A 22,500-nucleotide genomic window follows, 5' to 3' on the forward strand; every position below is an offset into this window, starting at 1 on the left:
TATATATATATATATATATATATTATTTATTTATTTATGACATCAATACAAATATAAAAAAAATACATTGCAAGAATGCAAATGTTTAGGCTTTAGGTTTAAAATATTATCTTGTCTTTATTTGCCATTGATCATATACTGATAATAAGGAGTTCAGTAAACGTGGCTTTGTGAATCTCACCCACCTGCCTGTAACTCTTCTCTCCTGCTAGTCCGCCTGGCGAGCATCTAATGCATATTTATTCCACATGAATCTCGCTCATGGATCTTTTGTACGCTCTAAATTGTCCCGAGTCTCCCAACAATCGGTCCATTCAGGAGCGCTTGATTGGGTTTGCCTTTGGCCGGCGTGGGAGAGAGTCGAGCCGAGAGCGTGAAAGGAGAAAACGCAAGGACGCACAAAGCCTGTTGTGTTGTTGTTTGTGAGACTATTTATTATAAGATTGTTGCTTTGAAGATGTGATGTGCAGCTTCTGGTTGCATTGATGATTGGGATTTAGAGCAGTATTTCGTTAAAAAGTGGTGATTGTGCTCAATATGTTGTGGGTGGTTGCTAGGGTGTTGCTTACTTTCTCTTATAAACTCTTCTCCTTCCTCCTCTGTTCCGTCAGTGTTACTGTGGACACGAGGTGATTGTAGTTACTACAGTGATTGAACAAAGTACCACGGTCCCAGGAATGTTGTAAAGGAATGTGTCGGGTTGGGAGGGGGAGAATAAACCACACCGGCTCTGATAACAGAAGAACCGGACAATACTGAACCCTCTGATGACCCTGAACGCCTTTATTGCCGGTTTCAATGGTGCTTCATAAATAATAAGTAGATATTGTTGCGGACATTTAGGGTTCTTGGAATCAGTGTGTGTGTTTGTTTATATCTTCAATGCTAAAAATTATTTATAAGTAAGGTAAATATTTTTTACAATTATTTTTTTTTTTTTATGTTTAAGAATTTACTGTTTCGTGAGAAAAATTAACATGCATCTACTGTACCTAATATTTATCCAAATGAATCGACGTTGAATCAAGATCGGAATCAAATCACAAGATTTGAATTGAAATCGTGAAATTTGTGTCGAGCAATAATAAAAACAGTAGCCAACCAGTCATTGTACCATGTAAACACTGCAACATGTTGTCACTAAACTTATCAAAATTCTGTTTAGCTACCAAATGTTTTGACAATCACTGAGTTTAGACAAAGCGTATGTTACATCTGCTTAAATGTCCTTGTTTGTCTGGACAGAATGTTCAAAATATCTTATTTCATGAGCATACATGTTCTTATTTATTGTTCTATTTATTTGAATATATTGTACTATTGAAACAATAACAAGTTTGCAGTAATGCAAAGATGTCATTATTTAATTTTGTAAAAAATATAATTTTAATTTGAAAACACGTTAGTAACTGTGTTTGTGTTTTGAAAACACTTTAGTTGTTGTTGCTAGTTTGAGTTGAGAAATACACATTTCCGCATTATCACTAATCTGTGTGTGCATTTACTTGAGAATCAAGCAAATTGACTCATGAAACCATTTGTTTATTATATCGCAATCGCAAACGCAATATTGACCTCAATAATCGCAATATGACATTTTCCCCAAATCGTCCAGCCCTAAAAAAAAAATCTTATTATAGATTTGCAAAACTTTTGAACAGTAGTATGAAAAATAAGTATTACAAATATGACTTTTATTTTAGACACAAACTCTCACTCTCTCACTCACTCACTCTCTCACTCACTCACTCACTCACTCACACACACACACACACACACACACTGATTTCTCTCAGGCCAATAACAATTATTAATATTGTCAATATAACTTAAATATTTAAAAATATGGTTTTATTGTTCTCCAAATGTAATTTTGTGTTCTTTATAAAATATATACAATATTAATATATTATCAGTTTAATCGTAATATAATAGTCAATAATACACACACACACACATATATATATATATTTTACACAATTAACCTCTAATTTTCCTTCGAATTCTTGTAATATGTTGATCTGACCTTATAAAACCCATTTATCAGATATTATTAAAACTGTAATCCATCTGTGGTTTTGGACATTTTCATAAATGTGACTAGTTTTGCTATTCTATTCCAGTTAAGTAGTTTCTTCAGCACAAACACGTTTTATAAAAATGCTTTTAAGTATGTTTGAGATATTAAATGCCCCACAGGCTCTCTGAGACCCAAGCAGAGCACAGGGTCATGGTTTGGGTTAGTCTATTTAATTTGCTGTAAAGTTTGTGGTGTGACCTGATTTAGACAAACGTGTATGAGTGTAAGCAAACATGTATGCAGTTTGTTTTAGTCTCAGACCATGAAACATGAACATTAGTCACACACTAATGCCACTCCTTAGTGCGGTATGAAGTGTGTGTGTGAGAGAGAGAGTGTTTGTGTGTGTGTTTGAGTGTGAAGAAGGATTAGGAACAGATGCTGGCGTTGGCGATAAGCCACATTACAGCTCTCTGAACGTTTCGTTGCTCTGGTTCTGTCCTGAAACTCAGATGTGTGTTTATATTCACCGAATCCATGATGACATACAGTTTTAATATCATTCGGCAGGTTTATGTTGTCCAGCTGCTTGCAAATCCACTCAAACTTGGATTTACATGGCATTGTTTCTATGTTTTTAGTGTGAACACGTTGCTGGGAAATTGCATACTGTTAACATTAATGTAACATTTCTAATTCAACGCCATCTGATAGGCTGCCTTTGCGGTTTTCTGAATCATATTATTAGACATATATTTGCATAGCAGATGGTCAGAAGCTCATGAATATTCAGTACTGGTTGTTCATGGTTTCTCTTTACATTCTCAAAGACAATCATGAGTTTCTGTGCTTGTGTTTGTGTGTATATTTGTAGTGTTGGGTTCGAGTCCACCTTATTCAAGTCCGAGATGAGTCTGAGTCTTTAACCAATCGAGTCTGAGTTGAAAATAACGAAATAATCATGAATAAACATCAGAAGGTGTTAAATGAGACAATACAGCTGAAATGTATTGCGTCTCATGCAATCGATCAGTCAGTGTTTCAACTGCGGAAAGACGTCAATAAAACAAGCACCTAACGTTACATTTACCTCAGAAAAGACATTCATTAGACTATAAACTCATTAGTTAGCTAAAAAATTTACTAAATAAATAAATGCACGTTATTGATGCCTTCATTATTTAATGTATATGTATTTAATGGATAATGTAAAACAAGTTTTTATTACAGACACCATTTAAATGTTTATATTTCAACAACGAATTGGAGTAGAAACATAATTTCTTAAATAGTTGATTTAAAAACTGCGTTTTGTACAATGTAAATGTCTACATGCAACTCGGCTTTGTTAATTATTGAGTCAATTTGATAAATGTATTAAGTAAATGGTTTAATTTTTTGGCTAAATGAAAACTAAAATAGCTTTTCTTGTTTGAGTAAAAAATGATTTCGATGCATGACTAGTAGATACAGAAACTGTCAGCGTTGTGTCAATCATTGACCACATGTAATATACACTGAACAAAATTATAAACGCAACACTTTTGTTTTTGCCCCCATTTTTCATGAGCTGAACTCAAAGATCTAAGACTTTTTCTATGTACACAAAAGGCCTATTTCTCTCAAATATTGTTTGCAAATCTGTCTAAATCTGTGTTAGTGAGCACTTCTCCTTTGTCGAGATAATCCATCCACCTCACAGGTGTGGCATATCAAGATGCTGATTAGACAGCATGATTATTGCACAGGTGTGCCTTAGGCTGTCCACAATAAAAGGCCACTCTAAAATGTGCAGGCTATGAGGTTTGATTGATCCCAGTTCCTTGCCTTTTGAAGGTCTGGATCGTTTTCAGTTGCAAACGGCCTCAAACCCTTTATTACACGACCAGCCATTACAAACAGACCCGCAGCGTGAAACTTTAGCAGAGAGTCGATGTCACAACCAACATCAACATATCATCACAGTTAAGTCTGGATCCGACTTGAGCATGTGTCTGAAATAACAGTCCTGAATCTTTGTTCTCTCGCCCACAGAGAAGAAGTCCACGAGAACGCCGTTCGTTGGAGGAAGAGGTTCTCCTTTGTATGCAAAATGAGCGCCAACCCCAACACTGGTGTTCTGGACCCCTGTGTGTGTCGCGTCTCTGTGAGGAAGGTAAGATGAATCCCGTCAAGGATTGGTCTCGTTAAAGTGAGGTTAAATTTGAGGTCTTAACTCCCGTGTGACTTTTGGCCGGAAAGCATGCCGAGTTTGAGTTGGAACTAAAATTAAAGGCGAATGTTTTCATCACATGTTGTCAGCTTGAAGTGTTGCTTATGAAGAGTGTGTTTGGGTGAGGTTGTGTTTAGGTATGTCGGGATAAACATCGATGCCGCTTAGTGCGTCTGACTGTCCCGTCACTGAACTTCACACTCTTCCTGTTTTCATTACAGGAACTCAAAGGAGGAAAAGCATATTCAAAGGTGAGTGAAAGCATCCACATCTTTCCATTCTGTACATTTATATATAGAACTAAGACGGTGCAATTTAACGTTCAAAGGTTCACAAAAACAATTTATGCTTGAAGAATGAATAGTACTTTTGTGAAATCTCTTTAAAATGATGTTCACTCACATGAGATAAAGACTTTGAAAGAAAGAAATTAATACTTTTATTAAGCAAGGATGCATTAAATGGATTAAAAGTGACAGTAAATACATTTATAATGTTAAAAAGTTTCCACAAAATTATGAAACAGCACAACTGATTTCAACATTAATAATAATAATAAATATTTCTTGAGCATCAAATCATCATATTAGAATGATTACGGAAGGATCATGAAGACACTGAATCATCATACACTGAAGACTGGAGTAATGATGCTGAAAATTTAGCTTTGATCACAGAAATAAAAAAAAGTTTTAACATATATGAACATTCTTTAAATTGTAATAATATTTCAAAATTGTACTGTTTTTCCTGTACTTTTGATCAAATGAGAAACTTCCTTCAAAAACATTGACAAAATCATACCAACACAGTAGTTTATATTTGGGATGCACTAATACCATTATCGGTATCAGGCCCGATACTGCACTTGTGTACTCGTACTCATTAAAAGGCTCAAAAAATGAATGAAAATTAATAAAATAAAAATGAATTTAATAAAGGATCTATAAAGTGCTGTGTCAATTTGAAATCAAGCATTCAAATGGAAAATCAAATTTACGAAATACTGGAAATGCCTCTCTCCTGTTTTCATTGGTCATTGGACCCTTGAGTTGAAATACTCAGTTTTTTCCTCGAGACGCACTATCCCCATTAAAAATCTCAAATAAATCTAGTTGATATTTTTCATGCTGTCCAATGCATGTCATGTGAAAGGACCTTTACAAGGTGTAGTTGGAGTCATACATCACATCAAACTTCACAGCATTATTGTGTACAGGAGTCATGTTGTAAACACATTTGTCTGGTTCGTCACAAGATTTACACGCTCGTTATGATGCCATGGTCATTTGACCGCAGTCTTCAGGCATGTGACGCTTATCTTACATAAGCAATGCTTATTACTGCTCACATAAAAGACCATTCAAAGTCGTGGCCAGACCCGGCGTTACTCATAAAAGTGCTCTAGATAGCACACAAAGGTGGGGAATGTTTCATTCTTCACCCGTTAATCGACTTTTCCTTGTGTTTTCCCTGCAGCAGGGCTAAGTTTGGATTTCCCTGATCTAAAAATACTCGTGAAGGGCTCTTTAAATACATGCATCTGGTAGCAGTAGGTGTTCAGGGAAATGAATCCTGGGGGATCCAGAGAGCTGACAATAAGTCAACAGGATGTTTAACCATCAGCCCTCTTCTAAACATTCACCTAAAGCTCAGGGCCTTTTTATTGGTGTCAGAGTATCAACTTAATGAATGTGCTGTAAGTTGCTCTAGTTGAGAAAATGTATGTTAATTATTGTGAACCAGGCATTTATGAGTTTAGACGCATGAGACTTTCAATTTTTAACTGTTGCACAATAAAACAGAAAATGGAAACAATCCTACAGATAAAAAAAAAAAAAAAAAAAAGTTAATACTTTTATTAAAGCTACACTGTGTGATATTTTCCCCCATCTAGCGGTGAAATTGTATATGACTACCCAGTGAATATTAGTTTCTGTTCCTTTCAATTTCGAGGGCGTTTTAACTCCTACGGTGGCCGTATTATTCCAAGATTATCAAGGCTTCCAGTTCAACTTAGTCCAATTGCGCCTTTAAAACTATTCATTACCTGTGATCCGTCGCAGCACAGATTTATGTTACAAGGTAAACAATACTTTTTCACCATTGACGTGAGGAAAAGTAACGCAAGTTATACTAGAGGTCGTTCTGGCGTTATGCACAACCATGCTATGGTTAGACAAGCAACTATAAAACTTTGAATTTACACAAATAGGCTGGATTACCTGCCGAGAAGAAAGCAGGCAACCTCGGCGTCCGTTTTAAAATCTTTGCTCCTCATGAGCTCTTTCCATCTGGGAAAAGTTACTCCAATATTGACGTTGGTCTTGCTGATTTGCCTGTCGCGTTGACGTTTTAATTCTCTCTTTATACTCTGCTACATGTCCTCGAAAATAGGCGTGATCCTCCTTCAGCAATCTTTCAAATCTGCCGGCAGTCGCGAGTAATCTCCCCCTCGCATTCGTCTCTGTCACTGAGTGTATAACGCGAAAGGCGAAGCTTGAATTTACTGGTATGTCCCTCTTTGGCTAATGTAGTTTCAAGATGGAGGGGCAACATGGCGACCGGCATTCGAACCCCTCACCCGTATGTACTTTCAATGGAAGATTATAAACTTACGAGAATACTTTATTACTTGAAAGAAGTAAATATACATTAATGAGCATATATATTTTTGAAAGAACGAAGTGTTTTTTGCTAAGAATCAACTAAAAAAATTACACAGTGTAGCTTTAAGCAAGGACGCATTAAATTGATAAAGACGTCACAGTAAAGACATTTATAATGTCACAAATGATTTATATTTCAAATAAATGCTGTTCTGTTCGTTGAAGAATCCTGAAATAAATGGTTCAAGGTTTCCACAAACATATTAACTGTTTTCAACATTGATAATAATCAATAAATGTTTCTTAAGCAGCAAATCAGCATATTAGATTCATTTCTGGAGGATCATGTGACACTGAAGACTGGAAAATTCAGCTTTGATCACAGGAATAAATTACATTTTATTATATATTCACATAGAAAATAGCTATTTTAGATTGTAATAATATTTCACTATTTTTACTGTGTTTTTGATCACATTAATGCAGCCTTAGTGAAGAGACTTCTTTCAAAAACAAAACAATAAACTCTTACAGGGGAAGTAGAATATTTTGTGTTTTCTGTCACATTATCTGGGAAACACATGATTAATTCAGTCATCACTGTGATATTCCAGTATGGACGGATTCGGTATTCCCCTGTAGCACAGTTCAATCTGATAATCATATTAGTTATGAAAAGGCAAATGTTCAACAAACTGTTTGGCTGAGAAAGAGCAGGAGGGAGTTCACAGCAGAACAAGCCTGACGTGCACCATATGCTCTACGCCACTGCCAAACTATAATCAGCACGTATTTCACTTTTGCTGTGGCATGATGGGAATCCTGTGCTTATAAACAAAAGCGAATGTCAACCGTGTCCGTATGTGTCTGATCTTCCCAGCTGGGCTTTGCTGATCTGAACATGGCAGAGTTTGCTGGTTCAGGCTCCACCGCGCGCTGCTGTCTGCTGGAGGGATATGACACCAAGAACACACGCCAGGACAACTCCATCCTGAAGGTCAGAGGTCAAACTAGCTGTTCTGCATCATTCTTTTTTTACTCTTCCTTATTAGAAACAATATTTTCAAGCAGGTATACACAAAGAGATTCAATTACAAGTGTCAACAATTGCAACAAGGACAACAAATACATAAAGTATTTTTTTTTTTTTAAATCAAGCCAACAGGGGTGGAAATACAAGGTAAAGTAGACAGAAAAATAAGTAAATAGGAAAGAAAGTAAACTTAACACTTTTTTTAATTGTATTTTTTTAAATGAAGCACAGAAGAGAAATCGATAGCACCGAGTTTGTAAACATGTATGTGATTGCACATTTCTGCTCTCTCCTATATGATTTATTAGTCGTGGTTGTGCAATATTCCTGAAACTGAGCTCCATCTTGCTCCACAAATATTGCATTACAGTCTAAGGTTGCAACTTAAGCAAGCATATTCCTTAATGTTAAATTGATCTGTAAAAATCTAATATGTTCTTTCCCGTCCAAATGAAGGTGACCATTGGAATGACCCTCTTATCTGGAGATCCGTGTTTTAAAACGTGAGTGCCACTGTTCACTGTCTGCTGCTGTGATGTGGGCTCTGGCGCCCCCTATAGGCTTATACATGACAATACAACAAGCAATACTGAGTTTGACTGATTTAATGAGTGTCTGAAATTTGTTTTTGTATAATTAGTGCACCAAGCTCAGCCAAATGTATATCTGTGGCCGGCCGAGACTCTTCCCTGCAGCTGGACTGTAAAGGAGAAGGAACAGCTGAGGTTTTGCTCAGTAAACACAGGCCCTCTATCCTTGGCTCGGGTAAAAGTCATGTTATTAAAGCTCTATTTCATAACAGATATGATATGAGAGTGACTTATTTGTCTGTAGCAATATGATTAATAATAATAAATAATAATAATAATAATAATACGTTTATTTTATATAGCGCCTTTCAGAAAAGTCCAGGTCGCTTTACAATAAAGTACAAATAAACATGACATAGAAAGATACAAATAAACTGAGATAAATAATAAATAAGCAGTTCAGTTAAAAATTAAATTATATATTTATTTGGTACTCCAAGATGCTTTATCATCATGGCATGGCGCATGTTCTCATGTTTATACTCTTTTGTTTGTGGTATTATTGTTAATTTTCAGTAGTTTATTGTGGGTTTAACAGATGCTTAATCGGGTCCTATTATGCCTAATTAAGCTTTTTTTTTCATTTGAAATTTGCACTATTGAACTAATCTGAATCAACACTGAACTGACATCTCAATAATGACATTATTATCTTACTTCTTTTCATAACTAATAAACATTCACACTGTTATTATTGTTGAACTAATGATGCTTTTTAGAGCTGCTTTTCATTTCATAATTGAAGAATTTTGCAACATTAATACTGTTATTTTCTTGTTAATTACTGTGAAGCTGCTTTAAAACAATCGGTGTTATATAAAGCGCAATAGAAATAAATGAGACTTGACATGGCTTGAGTAGGTCTATTTTAATTTTGAATCATTATTTTGTCTTGTTTGTTTTCCTTTAGCTCTTCCCGATGAGGTGGATCGGAGTCAGAGTCCCGATGAATCGTTTCACACGGGTCATTCGCGCAACTCAAGTTATGCCAGTCAGCAAAGCAAACTATCAGGTGTGTGTGTGTGTGTGTGTGTGCTTATTGCCTTTCGCCGCCAGTTGCTGATTCAGGAAGTGCGCCTACAGCATCCTGTCTTTTTTTCCATGCTTTAGGTCCCTGCTCTTCCCACACGCTGCTATTGTGTGGGAATGTTTTTCTAACATACTCCCACTGACACTTCAGGAGTGCAGAAACACTCATGAATCTCATCAGCTACAGTGTATTTGTGTACTTTTGAAGCTAATTACTGCTGCACGACAATTCACTCGACATGCGATGTCTGTGTTTGCCACGACAGGACCAGCTTTGCATTTAAGTTTATTTTCAGACATGATTTGGACTGATGATGATGATGATGATGATGATGATGATGTCCTTCCAAAAAAAACATTGTCAAAGAGATCATTTCTTTTCACGCATATTTTATCATATTGTTTCACGGATTTGTTTTTAGTACGTTAGTACGCTTTACAATAAGATCCCATTAGGTAACGGTGGTTAATGCATCAACTAACATGAGCTAATAATGAGCAATACATTTGTTACAGTATTTAATAATCTTTGTTAATGTTAGTTCATAAAAATATAACTGTTCTCTGTTATTTCATGCCAGTTCAGGTTCATTAAATAATATAAATACTCTTTTGGATTTAATAACATATTAGTAAATGTTTAAAGTAACTAAAATTAAAAAATATAATTATTTCTTGTTAACAAATGAAACCTTATTGTAATGTACATTGTTATTGTGTTATCACTTTCTCGTTGTTTATTTGCTGTCATCTGATGGTTGATTGATATTCTTTCTCTGTAACTTGTAATTGTCAACATTTATCACTTCACTTAAAACAAAAGGTCAAATTTTTTTCTAAGGGGAAGTTAAACATTTCGAGACTCTCCTAAAGCATCATCAAACAAACTTGCACTCGACTACGACTTTGAATCCACAAAAAAGCCATTGGCAGAACTTTATTCTGTTAGAAGCTCGAATGCATGTTTTCATGGTTTTACTATGCACAGTAACTTTTTTAACTTTGCATATGGAGGTTGAAGTGCTGCATGATGAAACCCTTGTTTATTGAGCATGCATGTGTGTAGTCTACTGACTGTGTGTGTGTGTGTGTGTGTGTGTGTGTGTGTGTGTGTGTTGTCCTATTGTTAGTTTGATTGCTTCTATTGCTCTCCTCATTTGTAGGTCGCTTTGGATAAAAGCGTCGGCTAAATGATTAAATGTAAATATGTGTGTGTGTGTGTGCAGGCTACAGCACCGAACACTCCTGCTCCTCCAGTCTGTCTGATTTGACCCATCGCAGAAACACATCTACAGGCAGCAGCGTGAGCACAGACGTCCCTTCTGAGAGCGACACCCGTCCCGACCGGCCTCCACGACCCCCGCGGCCCATCTTACCCTCCAACAGACCTCCACGGTACACCTGAAATGGGAGAGACATCAATGGGAGATGCATTCTGTGTTAGACTAAACTGGGAATGGTCACAACACTTGCATACTGTTGTCCTATTGCTAGTTTAATTGCTTCTGTTGCTCTCCTCATTTATAAGTCGCTTTGGATACAAGCGTCTGCTAAATGATTCAATGTAAACAGAAATGTCTGGCATTATTATATAAATTATTTTTTATATATATATATATATATATATATATATATATATATATATATATATATATATATATATATATATATATATATAGTTGAAAAAATTATAAAAAAGAAAAATGTATTATTATTAAGTAATATAATATTATTATGTTTAATAAAATATTTTATAATATTTTGAAAGTCCGACAGTAAATGTAACTGGTATTTCCATCTGTTTATTCCAGGAGGAAACAAGATTCGGTGGAGGATCACCCGACCTGGGTCAACGACACGCGCATAGACGCAGACGACATCGTGGAGAAGATCGTCCAGAGCCAGAACTTCTCTGACATCAGTAACAATGAAGGTGAGAGTGTCAGATGCCTCCGTCTCAGCTGATCCGATCGCTGATCAGGGATGTATTTTACACTTAATACTCATGGCTGCTTTGCACCAATAAAAATAAAGGCTTTAAACTTTACCAGCTAAGTATGACTTTAAAAGAAAACTGCCTGTTACATTTTTTATAATTAAATGTGATTATAAAAAATGATTACCATTGCATATTTGGATTGAGTTCCATTTTTGTGTTTCCATCTTATATTATTTTTTATTTTACTGATCCTTCAGTTTTGATGGAGGTAAATAAATCATAGCAGTCATAATTATATTAGGGCTGGGGAAAAAAAATTAACTAATTAATTGCACAATTTGCTGTAATTAATTGCAATTAATTGCATTTCCTCCAAGCTTATAATCATCAATATTTAAACTTACAATCACCTAATTAAATTAAACAATACATAAAAAAAGGGGGGGGGGGGGTAATTGCGTTTTAATTAATTTTTTTAACACGTTAAACATTTCAAATTAATCGCAAAAATTAACGCGTTAATTACCCCAGCCCTAAATTATATATTAACATATTATTAGAATTTATTCAATAATCTGTTATTTATTTATCTGCATCAAAACTTGTTCTGTGTGTGTGAGTGAGTGTGTGTAAGTGTGTGTGTGTGCGTTAATGAGTGAGTGAGTGTGTGTGAGTGTGTTAAATAAATTATAATCATAATTATAAATTAACATATTCATTTAACCTGCATCAAAACTGTAAATAAAAAAATAAATAAAATGCAAATAAAACTCAATGCAAATCTACAATAAATATATACAATTATTTTTTGTAGATTTGCAAAAATTAGTTCCATTATTGTATGTACATTTTTATTGTATTTATGCGCATATTATTTATTTTTTAATGTAATTAAATTTCGGCAAAGTCCATTTTCAAGTGCTGCCAGCAGATGTGTTAGAGACGTGTGTTAGTTCCAGGTGTGAACGTCACACACTCACTCCTCTGTTCTGTCGCTCTGTGTTCAGACAGTAACCTGAGGCTGTTCGTGAGCCGAGACGGAACCACAGCGCTGAGCGGGATCCAGCTGGCAAACAGGTGATTCATCACAAACACACCAGAACTGGGTTCGTTCTGCTGTTGCAAAAACACAAAACCTACTGATCAAACTCTGTGTTGTGTTCGCAGGGTCTCTGCTGGTGTGTACGAGCCAGTCGTCATCGAAAGCCATTAGATGTATTCCCAAAGTGTGTCCTGTTTTGGCACTGCAACAATCACACAAACTCTGATCTATTCAAATCACAATTTAATGTTCTTAAAAAATGTTTAAGTGCCAAACCACTGCAGATGCCAGATCCACACCACTGCACTGGACACATCACAAGGTTTTTCACCGACTGCATGTATGTTGTCTACTTACAGCCGCATTTACATGTGATTTGTCTGGTCTGTGTCTTTGTCTTGAAGTTTACACATCTGTAAAGTGTGCGTGTATTTTTGTGAGTCTGATGGCACGTTTATAATTTGCGCCGAACACTAAGTTTTGACATGGGCGGGCTCCTTAAGGCCTTTGATGCGTGACGTGGGCTTTTCCTGGAGCATCAGCCGGTCTGAATGCTGTGAAAGGACCAGAGATGCTCTCTGACCCACTGGACGTCTCGTCTCGTCTCTTGTTGTTCTGTGTTGCTGTGCAGCACAAAACTCCCTCGCTACAGACTCTAGTGTTATAAAAACCAGTTTAATGCACTTTACAGGACAATCTCACGAAAACACGTCCAGGTCACGTAGTGCCTCAAAATCAAAAGGACAAGAAATTGTATTTTCCACAAAGAAAATGACTATTTTAGGATCATTAAGATATTTTTGGATGGTAACATCAATGATAATTGAGCATTTATTATTCACAATGGTTATCTTCATAATTTTTTAACTGTTTTTCATTGTATTGCAATATATATTGCATTACAAGACATTTGAGGTAATCTGCTTTATCATTAAGAATAAAGTCACAAATCTCAATGGTTCTAATAATAGTCTTTTTTTCTCTCCAGATTTTGAGATGAAATATGACTTGGATGTTTCTTGAAAGATTTCATGACATTTACTTGTACGCCCAAATACCCCCAAACTGCATACAACTAAATGCAACATACATAAAACATTTCTAAATACACAGCAAGAAATTACTTTTATACTCATTTTTTTTTTTTTTTCTTCTTATTTTCCAGCACAAATATCTAAACATTGTTCAATCAAGATACATTTACTGGAGAAGCAAAAGTTAATGCTTAAAACGAGATAAAATATCAGAAAATTTAATTACGTTTATTTTTCTGACCCCACTGGCAGATATTTGTTCTTGTTTTAAGCACAAACTCACTTCATTTTGACACATTTCTCAGTAAACCAGACTTAATATTTTCTCTCATTTTGCTTCTCCAGTAAATGCATCTTGATTTAACAATGTTTAGATATTTGTGCTGGAAAACAAGTGTACAACTTCTATAAGAGCATGTTGACTGGAAGAATTCTCAATGTGTTCAGATATTAATTTTTAGTATCACTCTCAATGCAGTCAGTGGCTGTTTGATTCCTCACAATATCATAATCATCAGCCACTGCTGGTTCATGTACAGTAAAGTTAGTCTTTACCGTCATTATTAAAGTGAGTTTCATCTGCTCTTGAAAGCATTAAACTGAGCTCACAGACTCTTTTCTCCAATACAGAACCAGCTGGCTGGTTATTTCCCTCCACTAAAAATCCCTTGAGACGAATTGTGCCAGAGTTTTGCAGTAAGACAGATGCTTTTGTTGAAGACTAAGTGTGTTTTGTGTTTCTCAAGTGCACTTGATAAGCTGTGATCGACTCTGTCGGTGCTGCTCATATGAACTGAGTGCTTGTCGAAATCTGAATTCAAAGCACGTTTTTTTTTTTACACTTTCAAACCGTTCTCGTTTATTCTAATGAGAATACACTCACTTTAATGTTAGCGCTTCAGCATGTTGGCCTGCTAAATCGCGATCACAGCATAAGCACTAAATAATATGCAGGTTCAGCTTCGGATCTTCCGAGCAGAATGACGTTCATCCGTTCAGCACCGAACACTGAGATCTTTACATGTTCTGTTAGAGAGCACAACATGCACAAGCCCTTCATATCTCTTGCAAATAAGCTAACGTTTTAATGCTATATTAATAAAATAGACCTATAACTTAATAAATCTCTGTAATTTCAGTGAAATTCACTTGTAGTTCTATATGTAGCGCACTATTTTTGTGAATCTCAAATGTGCTTTTAATCAATAAATTTTAAGAAACTCTTTCACCCGTTCTGTTTTGTTGTCATGTCATTATGGATGCGATATATTAATCTTCCATATTTAGCATTGTCTGATTAACAGACGGTTTTTCCTGCCTGTAACTCTCTAAAAGTTTTTTTAAAAAGAGTCCTTTTGGTTATTAAATATTGTGTAACGAGTTTGCACATTTTTTTTTTTTGTTGTTTTTTTTAAGAAGTTTTATTTGATCAAAAACACTGAAATATTGTGAAATATTACCACAATTTAAATTAATAGTCTTCTATCTGAATAAATAGTAAAATGTAATTTATGTCCTGTGATCAAAGCTGAATGTTCAGCATCATTACTCCAGTCTTCAGTGTCACATGATCCTTCAGAAATCACTCTAATATGATGATTTGATGCTCAAGAAACATTTATGATTATTATCAATGCTGAAAACAGTTGTGCTGCTTTATATTTTTGTTTTCAGGATTCTGTATTCTGTATCTAATGCATCCTAGGCCTACTAAAGAAATGTGTAGGCTACTCACTCCTCAGCAAACAAATTCAATTTCCATGAATATGCATTTGAAATGTATGAGTTATGTAACATATTTTGTCCCGTGAGTGTGTTTTACAGTGCCGTTTCTTCCTCGACGGGTCGGTTCTGCAGTGAGATCACAGTGTGTCTCTCAGTGAGCAGTTCTGCTTTCTCCTGACGGTCAGCTGACAGCACATCATACACCACACACTGTCTTCTGGAGACATCTGAACACCATTACTCGTCCTGAACGGCCGAAGCGCACATGATCCTGCAGGTACAAGAGAGGACAGGCACCATTAGCTTAATGCAACTCTATGTGGATATTATACTAATGCCTTTACATGCTCAAAAAAACAGTTAAAGTCCCCCTCTCGTGAAAATCCAGCTTTTAATGTTGTTTATGTCTATGTGGTGTTTTTAATACGCTTTAAGACAAACCATGTGTAAATTCATAAGTCGACGCCATTGCTGAGTATTTCCTCCTTAAATCTGCAGTGAACCAAAGACAGTCTCAAAAACACGCTTTGAAATCGCTGGTGTTTCTGACGTCACAAACTACCTTGTAACCAATCAGATCAACGTGTGATCGTCAACCAGTGGATCTCTGAGCTGAGTGAGTGAGTGGAGGCGGGGCTCATTTGCATATTCATAGAACTGCGTATACTAAATGAGGGAAGGGTGTCGAGTTACATTCAGGCTATTTTAAGGCATGAAGAATTTGTTTTCAAACTACCAATCAGATCAACTTGACGCCGGGCTTTAGCATATCATTAACTGCTGTGATCCCGATTTATACATTTAGCAATATAGTGAGTGAATTTGTATATGATGTATATTATTATTATGTATGTTATGATGAACTATATGCCTTTCTCTACTGACGTTCTGAGTAAGTATTTCTGAGGATGCTGATTTCTAGAAGGCAGCTGTTTGACTTTGAGATGGCGAACGCGAACATGGTTTGTGTAACATTAGCATAATGTTTGATAATGTAGGCAAGCAAAAGGCTAATCATTATTAATTATTGTTATTTGTCCGACGTTGTAAAGAGCAATACCATTGTGCAGCATTTACTACAGTAAAGTTTACAGTTGGCTCTCTAAGCTGGTGTGAGTGAGTCCAGGCGGAGCTAATTAGCATATTCATGGTTCTGTGCATACTAAATGAGGCAAGGGTGTAGAGTTACATTCAAGATATTTTAAGGCATGAAGAATTTTTTTTTCACTGGAAAAAAACGTTTTAAAATGTCATTTTGGTGATCAAAGATGAGTTTTAAGGGATAAAATTATTGACTACAGGGGGACTTTAAAATTATAGGATAATTTCTGACACGGAATGAAAAATAAATAGCCAAAAAAGGTAATTGTGATGCTTTTACAATTCAGACTTTTCCCCCCGCAATTTTGAAAAGAAAAGTCAGAAACTCACAATTGCGAGAAAAAAAAAAAAGGCTATGAATTGTGACATAAAAAGTTACAATACGTTCATTTTATGGGAGCTTGCTCCCACCACTGAGTATAGAATAAAAGAAAGATGATTGCATCTTTTATCTCACAATTCTGACATTTTTTAAGATTATATTTGACAATTCTGACAGTTAACGTCTCGCAATTCTGACTTTTTTCTCAGAATTGTGATATATAAACTCGTAATTGCGAATTATAAAGTCAGAATTGTGATATATAAAGTGCAATTCTGACTTTTTTTGAAGATATAGCTAGACTTGCAATTACTAAAACATTTCAGAAAATTTCACCTTTTTTCAGAATTGGAATTTTTCTCGCAATTGTGATTTTATTTCTCAAAATTGCATGTTTATATCTCGCAATTCTGAGAACAAAAGTCAGAATTGTGAGATAAGAAGTCGCAATTATACATTTATTTATTTATTTAGGCTTTTTTTGTGGTGAGGGAAAACAACTGCGAAATTGGAAATCTGAGAAAAAGTCCAAATTCTGAGGAAAACAGTTTATAACTCACAATTCTAAGAACGAACGTCAGAATTGAGACATAAATTTTATTAAATAAAAGTTTTTTATTCAGTGGCATCTCATAAACGTTCATTATAATCAGTTTGGACTTGTTGATTGGGTTGTAGTGCCCTCTACTGGACTTCAGCTCTACTACAGGCTCCTCAGCGAGAGATGCAGAATGACCTATGATGAAGTACGCCGTCACGCTGATGCAGAGGATGATGAGGAGGATGGTCCCGGGACCCACGTCCACCGGCGCGCAGGCGTTCGGACACGCGCAGGGACTCTCCACCCACATCTGCAGGAGCGCGCCCTCGCTCAAGCTCACGCTGGACGTCACGGAGCGATTCGGGCTGCATCGGTAATGAACTACAGTCTGAGGCTCGCTGTCAGGAAACCCTGAGGAAAGACAATCAACAGCTGAATACATGACACATATATTGCTTTCAGAGAGCATGAAACATTTAGTGAAATTTCTCTGAATTATGAAGGAGGTTGAGTGCCACTTAAAGACCGTATCCCCCAGAGTTAGATAAGTCCATACATACCCTTCTCATCTCCGTGTGTGCCGTAACTCACGGAGATGAGAAGGGTATGTATGGACTTATCTAACTCTGGGGGATACGGTGAATAAGCTAAAGTCCCAAAAAGTCGGCGTGTTCCTTTAAGGAAGGAGTGCAAGTTTTCTTTACTGTGAGTGCAAACAAGTATATTGAAGGTCTCATGATTTCATTAAATAGTTGATAGCCTTTTGCTTTTACAGCCATGAAACATGATTCACTTTTTTTATCGGGCAACAAATTGGGCACAATTAGTGCAAGATATTTTTGCTCCATTTCCCAGCTAGAGGAATGCTGTAATTTTTTAATGCAAATCCAAAATCTGTGAAGTGCTCATAATTGCAGACATGAACTAAAAGACACAATATTTAAATGTTTTAACAAAATGAAGGAATCGGTTAACTTATAAATGTAAACAGAGGCCTAAATTACTTTTTGCAAATTGCAAATAAATTTGCATTTAAGATAATAAATGAATAAATCACTTTTAGATAGATAACAGAGCGATAGATAGATAGATAGATAGATAGATAGATAGATAGATAGATAGATAGATGCCTGTTGAATTAATGGCGTCTTAATGCAGTAACTTACTGTAATAAGACACCGAGAGCGTCTTCTCTGAGTCGTTATAGCTGAATGTATTGCCCTTGTGTTTGCCGTAGTTGAAGTATTGAGTGACGAACCCGTTGTCCAGATGAACCCTAAAAACAGCTTTCATGAGTTTCACTTCACATAACATTACGCCACTACTCAACATCTACAGATAAAGACTGGCAATGAGTTTGCAATGAAATATTCTAAAGCTTGTCTCCATGCATCCTAACAGTTTTGTGTGATCTCCTCACCGTCTGCTGACACACATGGCCACGCCGGTGCAGTCGGTGTCGCTGAAGCGCTCGGGCTCGGAGAAGGCCAGACACGGGCTGAAGGACAGCAGCACATCTGGGGTTTGAGGCGCTGATGGCAGGGGTTTCAGCCGCTGGATGAACCCGTCCTCATCCGCCACCGAGCCCAGATCAATGAGCCCGGATCCGTCCCGCATCAGACATTTACACTCATTCACTTTAATACAGCCGCCGTGTCTCAGCTCGGAAGGAGGATCCGCTGCCGTGAGTCCTAAAGAGAAATAAAGCACAGTCAGAGAGAGAAGAACCATAGTGAACGTTCACCGACACCGAGTCTGAGAGTCTGAACACTAACTAACACTGCAGTCCGTTCACACACCAGTGATAATCAACATGAGTGTGTCAGATTCCAGCAGAGCTCCACACCAACATCTATCTATCTATCTATCTATCTATCTATCTATCTATCTATCATCTATACTGGGTAAAAATGTAAATTATACTAAATTCACCATATATACGTCAAAGGTGAAAAAGATTTTTTTTAATGTTTTAGAAAAATGTCTTATGCACAGCAAGGCATTTATTCGATCAAAAATAGAGTAAAACAGTAATATTGTTACATTTGTTAATACTTTTAATTGTACAGAAATGATTAATTACAAAAATGTAAAATGTATTTTCTATGTGAATATATTTTAAACTGTAATTTATTCCTGTGATCAAAGCTGAATTGTCAACATCATCATTACTCCAGTCTTCAGTGTCACATGATCCTTCAGAAATCATTCTAATATGTACAAGTATTAACTGTAATTCACTATAAGCTATTTTTATCTAATAATTGCAGGACAGTGTGTCAGTCTGATGTATGGAGCAGTCTTTGTGTACAATAAACCAGAGTTTTTAGTCCATGTCTCATACGTGTTTACACTCATTTTTAGGGTTGCATTGAATTATTATATACCACATGAAACAAAGGTGAATATTATGTTTATTTGTCTAACTTATTACCCACATCAATCACTTTCCAAAGAGCATTCATGAATATAATGTTATACATGTTAAAGTGTGCTCTAAACTGTGGAATTGCCCTTTAAATTAGACTGATGATGCATCACACATTAAATACACACTGTACGATTATGAATGTCCAAAAGCAAATTCTATGGTTTTTAGTTAAAATAAAACATCCCTGGTTGTATATTGTCCGCTCTATTCATATGATCACAATAAATGCCTCATTATATTTATTTGTCAGTGGAGTTAATAAAGGCCTTCACAGACAGGGTTTAAATTAAGCCAGGATTAGGCCTTAGTTCATTTAGGGCATTTAAGTAGCTTTTATAAATGTGTCTTAGAAAAAAAAAATAATGGTGTGAATCTTGAGACAAAACAATGGCAGTGACTTATTTTAAGATATGTCAGTGCAAGTTGCTTTCAGTTAAAACAGGTCAAACATGCATTTTAGCCTGGGACTAAATTTAGGCCTAAGCCTTTTTCTGTGAAACCGGACTTCTCTAAAATGGAGAATGCCATCATGATGGCTTCCACGAATGGGGATATTTCAGAAATATTAATCAAAAAATATATCAAAATTTAGGTGAAAATATGTAAAAATCTGTAAGTTATCAGTGTAACACCAACGACAGTTCCCCTTTTTTCTTAAATGGGCAACATCCATTACTGCAACACCACAGATTTGGGACCATTAGCATCTCTCTCAAAAAAATGACTAGACTATCAACCTAGAAAATCGCAACTTTACATTTTCCGCCTCCTTCCGTACACGATGTAACTACAGAAGAGTCAAGTTTTAAATAGGAAAAATATCGAAACTCTTTGGTCATTTTTTTGAGAGAGATACTAATGGTCCTGTCCGATTCAATGATCTATGCTAAGCTATGCTAAGCTATGCTAAAAGTGGTACCGCCAGACCCGGAGATCGGCTGAATGGACAGACGCGTTTCTTTACAGTGTGTTCAGGGGACGGGCAGCGAGCGGATAGTGAGGAGATGTTTGCTGGATGTGACAAAAAAATGTTTTGGCCTAAAAAACGTGACCTCGCTTAGAGCACCTTTAATTTTTAAATTAAATACTGTGAGAATCATGTTCAATCTGATTTCAATGCCACAGCTGTTTAGTAGGCTATCTATTAAGGAGGTTGTTGACAGTATTGTGTTCATGTTTCTACATTTTACATGGTGCCCACTGCCCAATGTTGTTTGTGAGAAATAAGTATTTTAACCCACAGTAACTTTCCTTATAGAAAGCTCTAACACATTTTCTTTTCTCTACCAAACAGCTTAGGAGATAGTTCATCCTAAAATGCACAGATCTACCTCTAGTCCACCTTCATTCCCACACCCACCTGGCCATCAATGTTTCATTAAATATATGCAATTAAATATGAAATATGCAGTCCATAACCAGTGTCTGCCATGCACGATCTGTTCCTTGCTCATTGCAAATGTTTTAGATTGTTCTATTAAAGCTCATTATAATCTTTGAGACGGGTATTATGGTAGCTGCAACACTTCCTAGGGAAGGGAACTTTCGTGTAGTTTAGGTGTTCTGACAGAACTCTTCCAGCAGGAGAAGTTGTGGGTCATATTGCTCCAAGATCCTCCAAGCAGCACCAGGGCCCGTATCCCTAAAGAATTTTTGTGCAAAAAGTGGCTCCTAGCGGCCAAATTCTAAGAAAATTCTCAGAGTCATGACGTTTTCTTAGAATTTCCCCTAAAAGTGACACGAAAATCCCAGTTAATATAAAAGCTATTCCTCAAGATTCCTAGCGCTTAAAAGGGCTCCTAAGGCGAGATCTGCTAAGAGCAGGGAAGAGGACTTTTAGTGGCTTAGGAGTTCCCCTAAGCAGCTGCACAAAATGGCCAACAGAGGATTTTTCTCCATTTTCTGTGTTTGTAGGATATTTGTTAACAAGCCTTCATAAATAGACCAGCCAGCAATCACAGACATTGATAAAAGCTGAGCCGTGTTACCCTCGTTAAAGGAGAAGTTCACTTTTAAAATGAAAATTCTGTCATCATATACTCACCCTCATGTTGTTTCAAAGCTGTATGGATTTCTTTCTTCTGCTGAACAGAAAGGAAGATATTTAGAAGAATATCAGTAACCAGACAGTTTTTGGGTCCCATTGACTTCAATAGTATATGTTTTTCCTACTATGGAAGTCAATGGGACCCAAAAACTGCCTGGTTACTGATATTCTTCTAAATATCTTCCTTTCTGTTCAGCAGAAGAAAGAAATCCATACAGCTTTGAAACAACATGAGGGTGAGTATATGATGACAGAATTTTCATTTTAAAAGTGAACTTCTCCTTTAAGACCACACTGAGTTGTAACGTTGCAATTTCTACTTCATTAAGGACAGCCCCTTGAGATAGGCCATCTTGTTTTCAATGGGGTCCATATGGGAGTGAAAGTACAAAATATGCCAGCTAGGATATTAATATGAGCAAATAAGACACGAATCATTATTTGAACAGGGTGTAATGAGCTTAAGTTTTCACATATTTTAGATTCTAATGTTAGGCTATAACCCCTACAGCTTACTATTCATTTTCCAGATATTTTCTTGAATGTGAAATATTATTTACAATTACAGTTTGCATAAGATTAGAGTGTATAATTATGTTTATTGATTTGAGGGTACATCCTTTGCTCATTATCACCAAAAGTTCATTTTCATCAAACTTGTAGGATCAACCAATCACGGCTTTTGAAATGATGACTCATACCTAGCAACGGGGTCAACCACACCTCCTCACTAAGATAAGATTTTCCATTCATTCCTTGCTCAGAGTTCACTGAAAATGTTCTGGAATCACTTCTAAGCTAAAACTCCTAGCAAGGAATTTTTAG

At 36.2% G+C, this 22,500-nt stretch overlaps 2 protein-coding genes across 2 annotated transcripts in view; one reads left to right on the forward strand and one right to left on the reverse strand.

Annotated features, from left to right (window-relative positions):
* eeig1a (estrogen-induced osteoclastogenesis regulator 1a) overlaps positions 1-14,428 on the forward strand; it is a 30,641-nt gene extending 16,213 nt beyond the window's left edge. The window contains exons 3-12 of the mRNA XM_079896370.1: positions 4,055-4,175; positions 4,454-4,483; positions 7,722-7,838; positions 8,331-8,377; positions 8,515-8,639; positions 9,375-9,476; positions 10,720-10,888; positions 11,305-11,426; positions 12,440-12,509; positions 12,600-14,428. Coding sequence (XP_079752496.1) covers positions 4,055-4,175; positions 4,454-4,483; positions 7,722-7,838; positions 8,331-8,377; positions 8,515-8,639; positions 9,375-9,476; positions 10,720-10,888; positions 11,305-11,426; positions 12,440-12,509; positions 12,600-12,645 — 949 coding nt within the window. The 3' untranslated portion in view covers positions 12,646-14,428. The remainder of the gene's footprint in view (positions 1-4,054; positions 4,176-4,453; positions 4,484-7,721; positions 7,839-8,330; positions 8,378-8,514; positions 8,640-9,374; positions 9,477-10,719; positions 10,889-11,304; positions 11,427-12,439; positions 12,510-12,599) is intronic.
* Positions 14,429-15,470: 1,042 nt separating this feature from the next.
* On the reverse strand, positions 15,471-18,591 carry LOC307174361 (uncharacterized protein; the record flags this gene model as incomplete). Its single annotated transcript, XM_079898121.1, has 3 exons — positions 18,364-18,591; positions 17,317-17,608; positions 15,471-15,504 (listed from the first exon to the last, which is right to left on the reverse strand). The coding sequence occupies exons 1-3, from the start codon at positions 18,527-18,529 to the stop codon at positions 15,471-15,473; spliced, it is 492 nt and encodes a 163-aa protein (XP_079754247.1). The 5' UTR covers positions 18,530-18,591.
* Between the last annotated feature and the right edge of the window lie 3,909 nt (positions 18,592-22,500).

Source organism: Squalius cephalus, assembly GCF_949319135.1.
Source record: "Squalius cephalus genome assembly, chromosome: 16".
NCBI lineage: Eukaryota > Metazoa > Chordata > Actinopteri > Cypriniformes > Leuciscidae > Squalius > Squalius cephalus.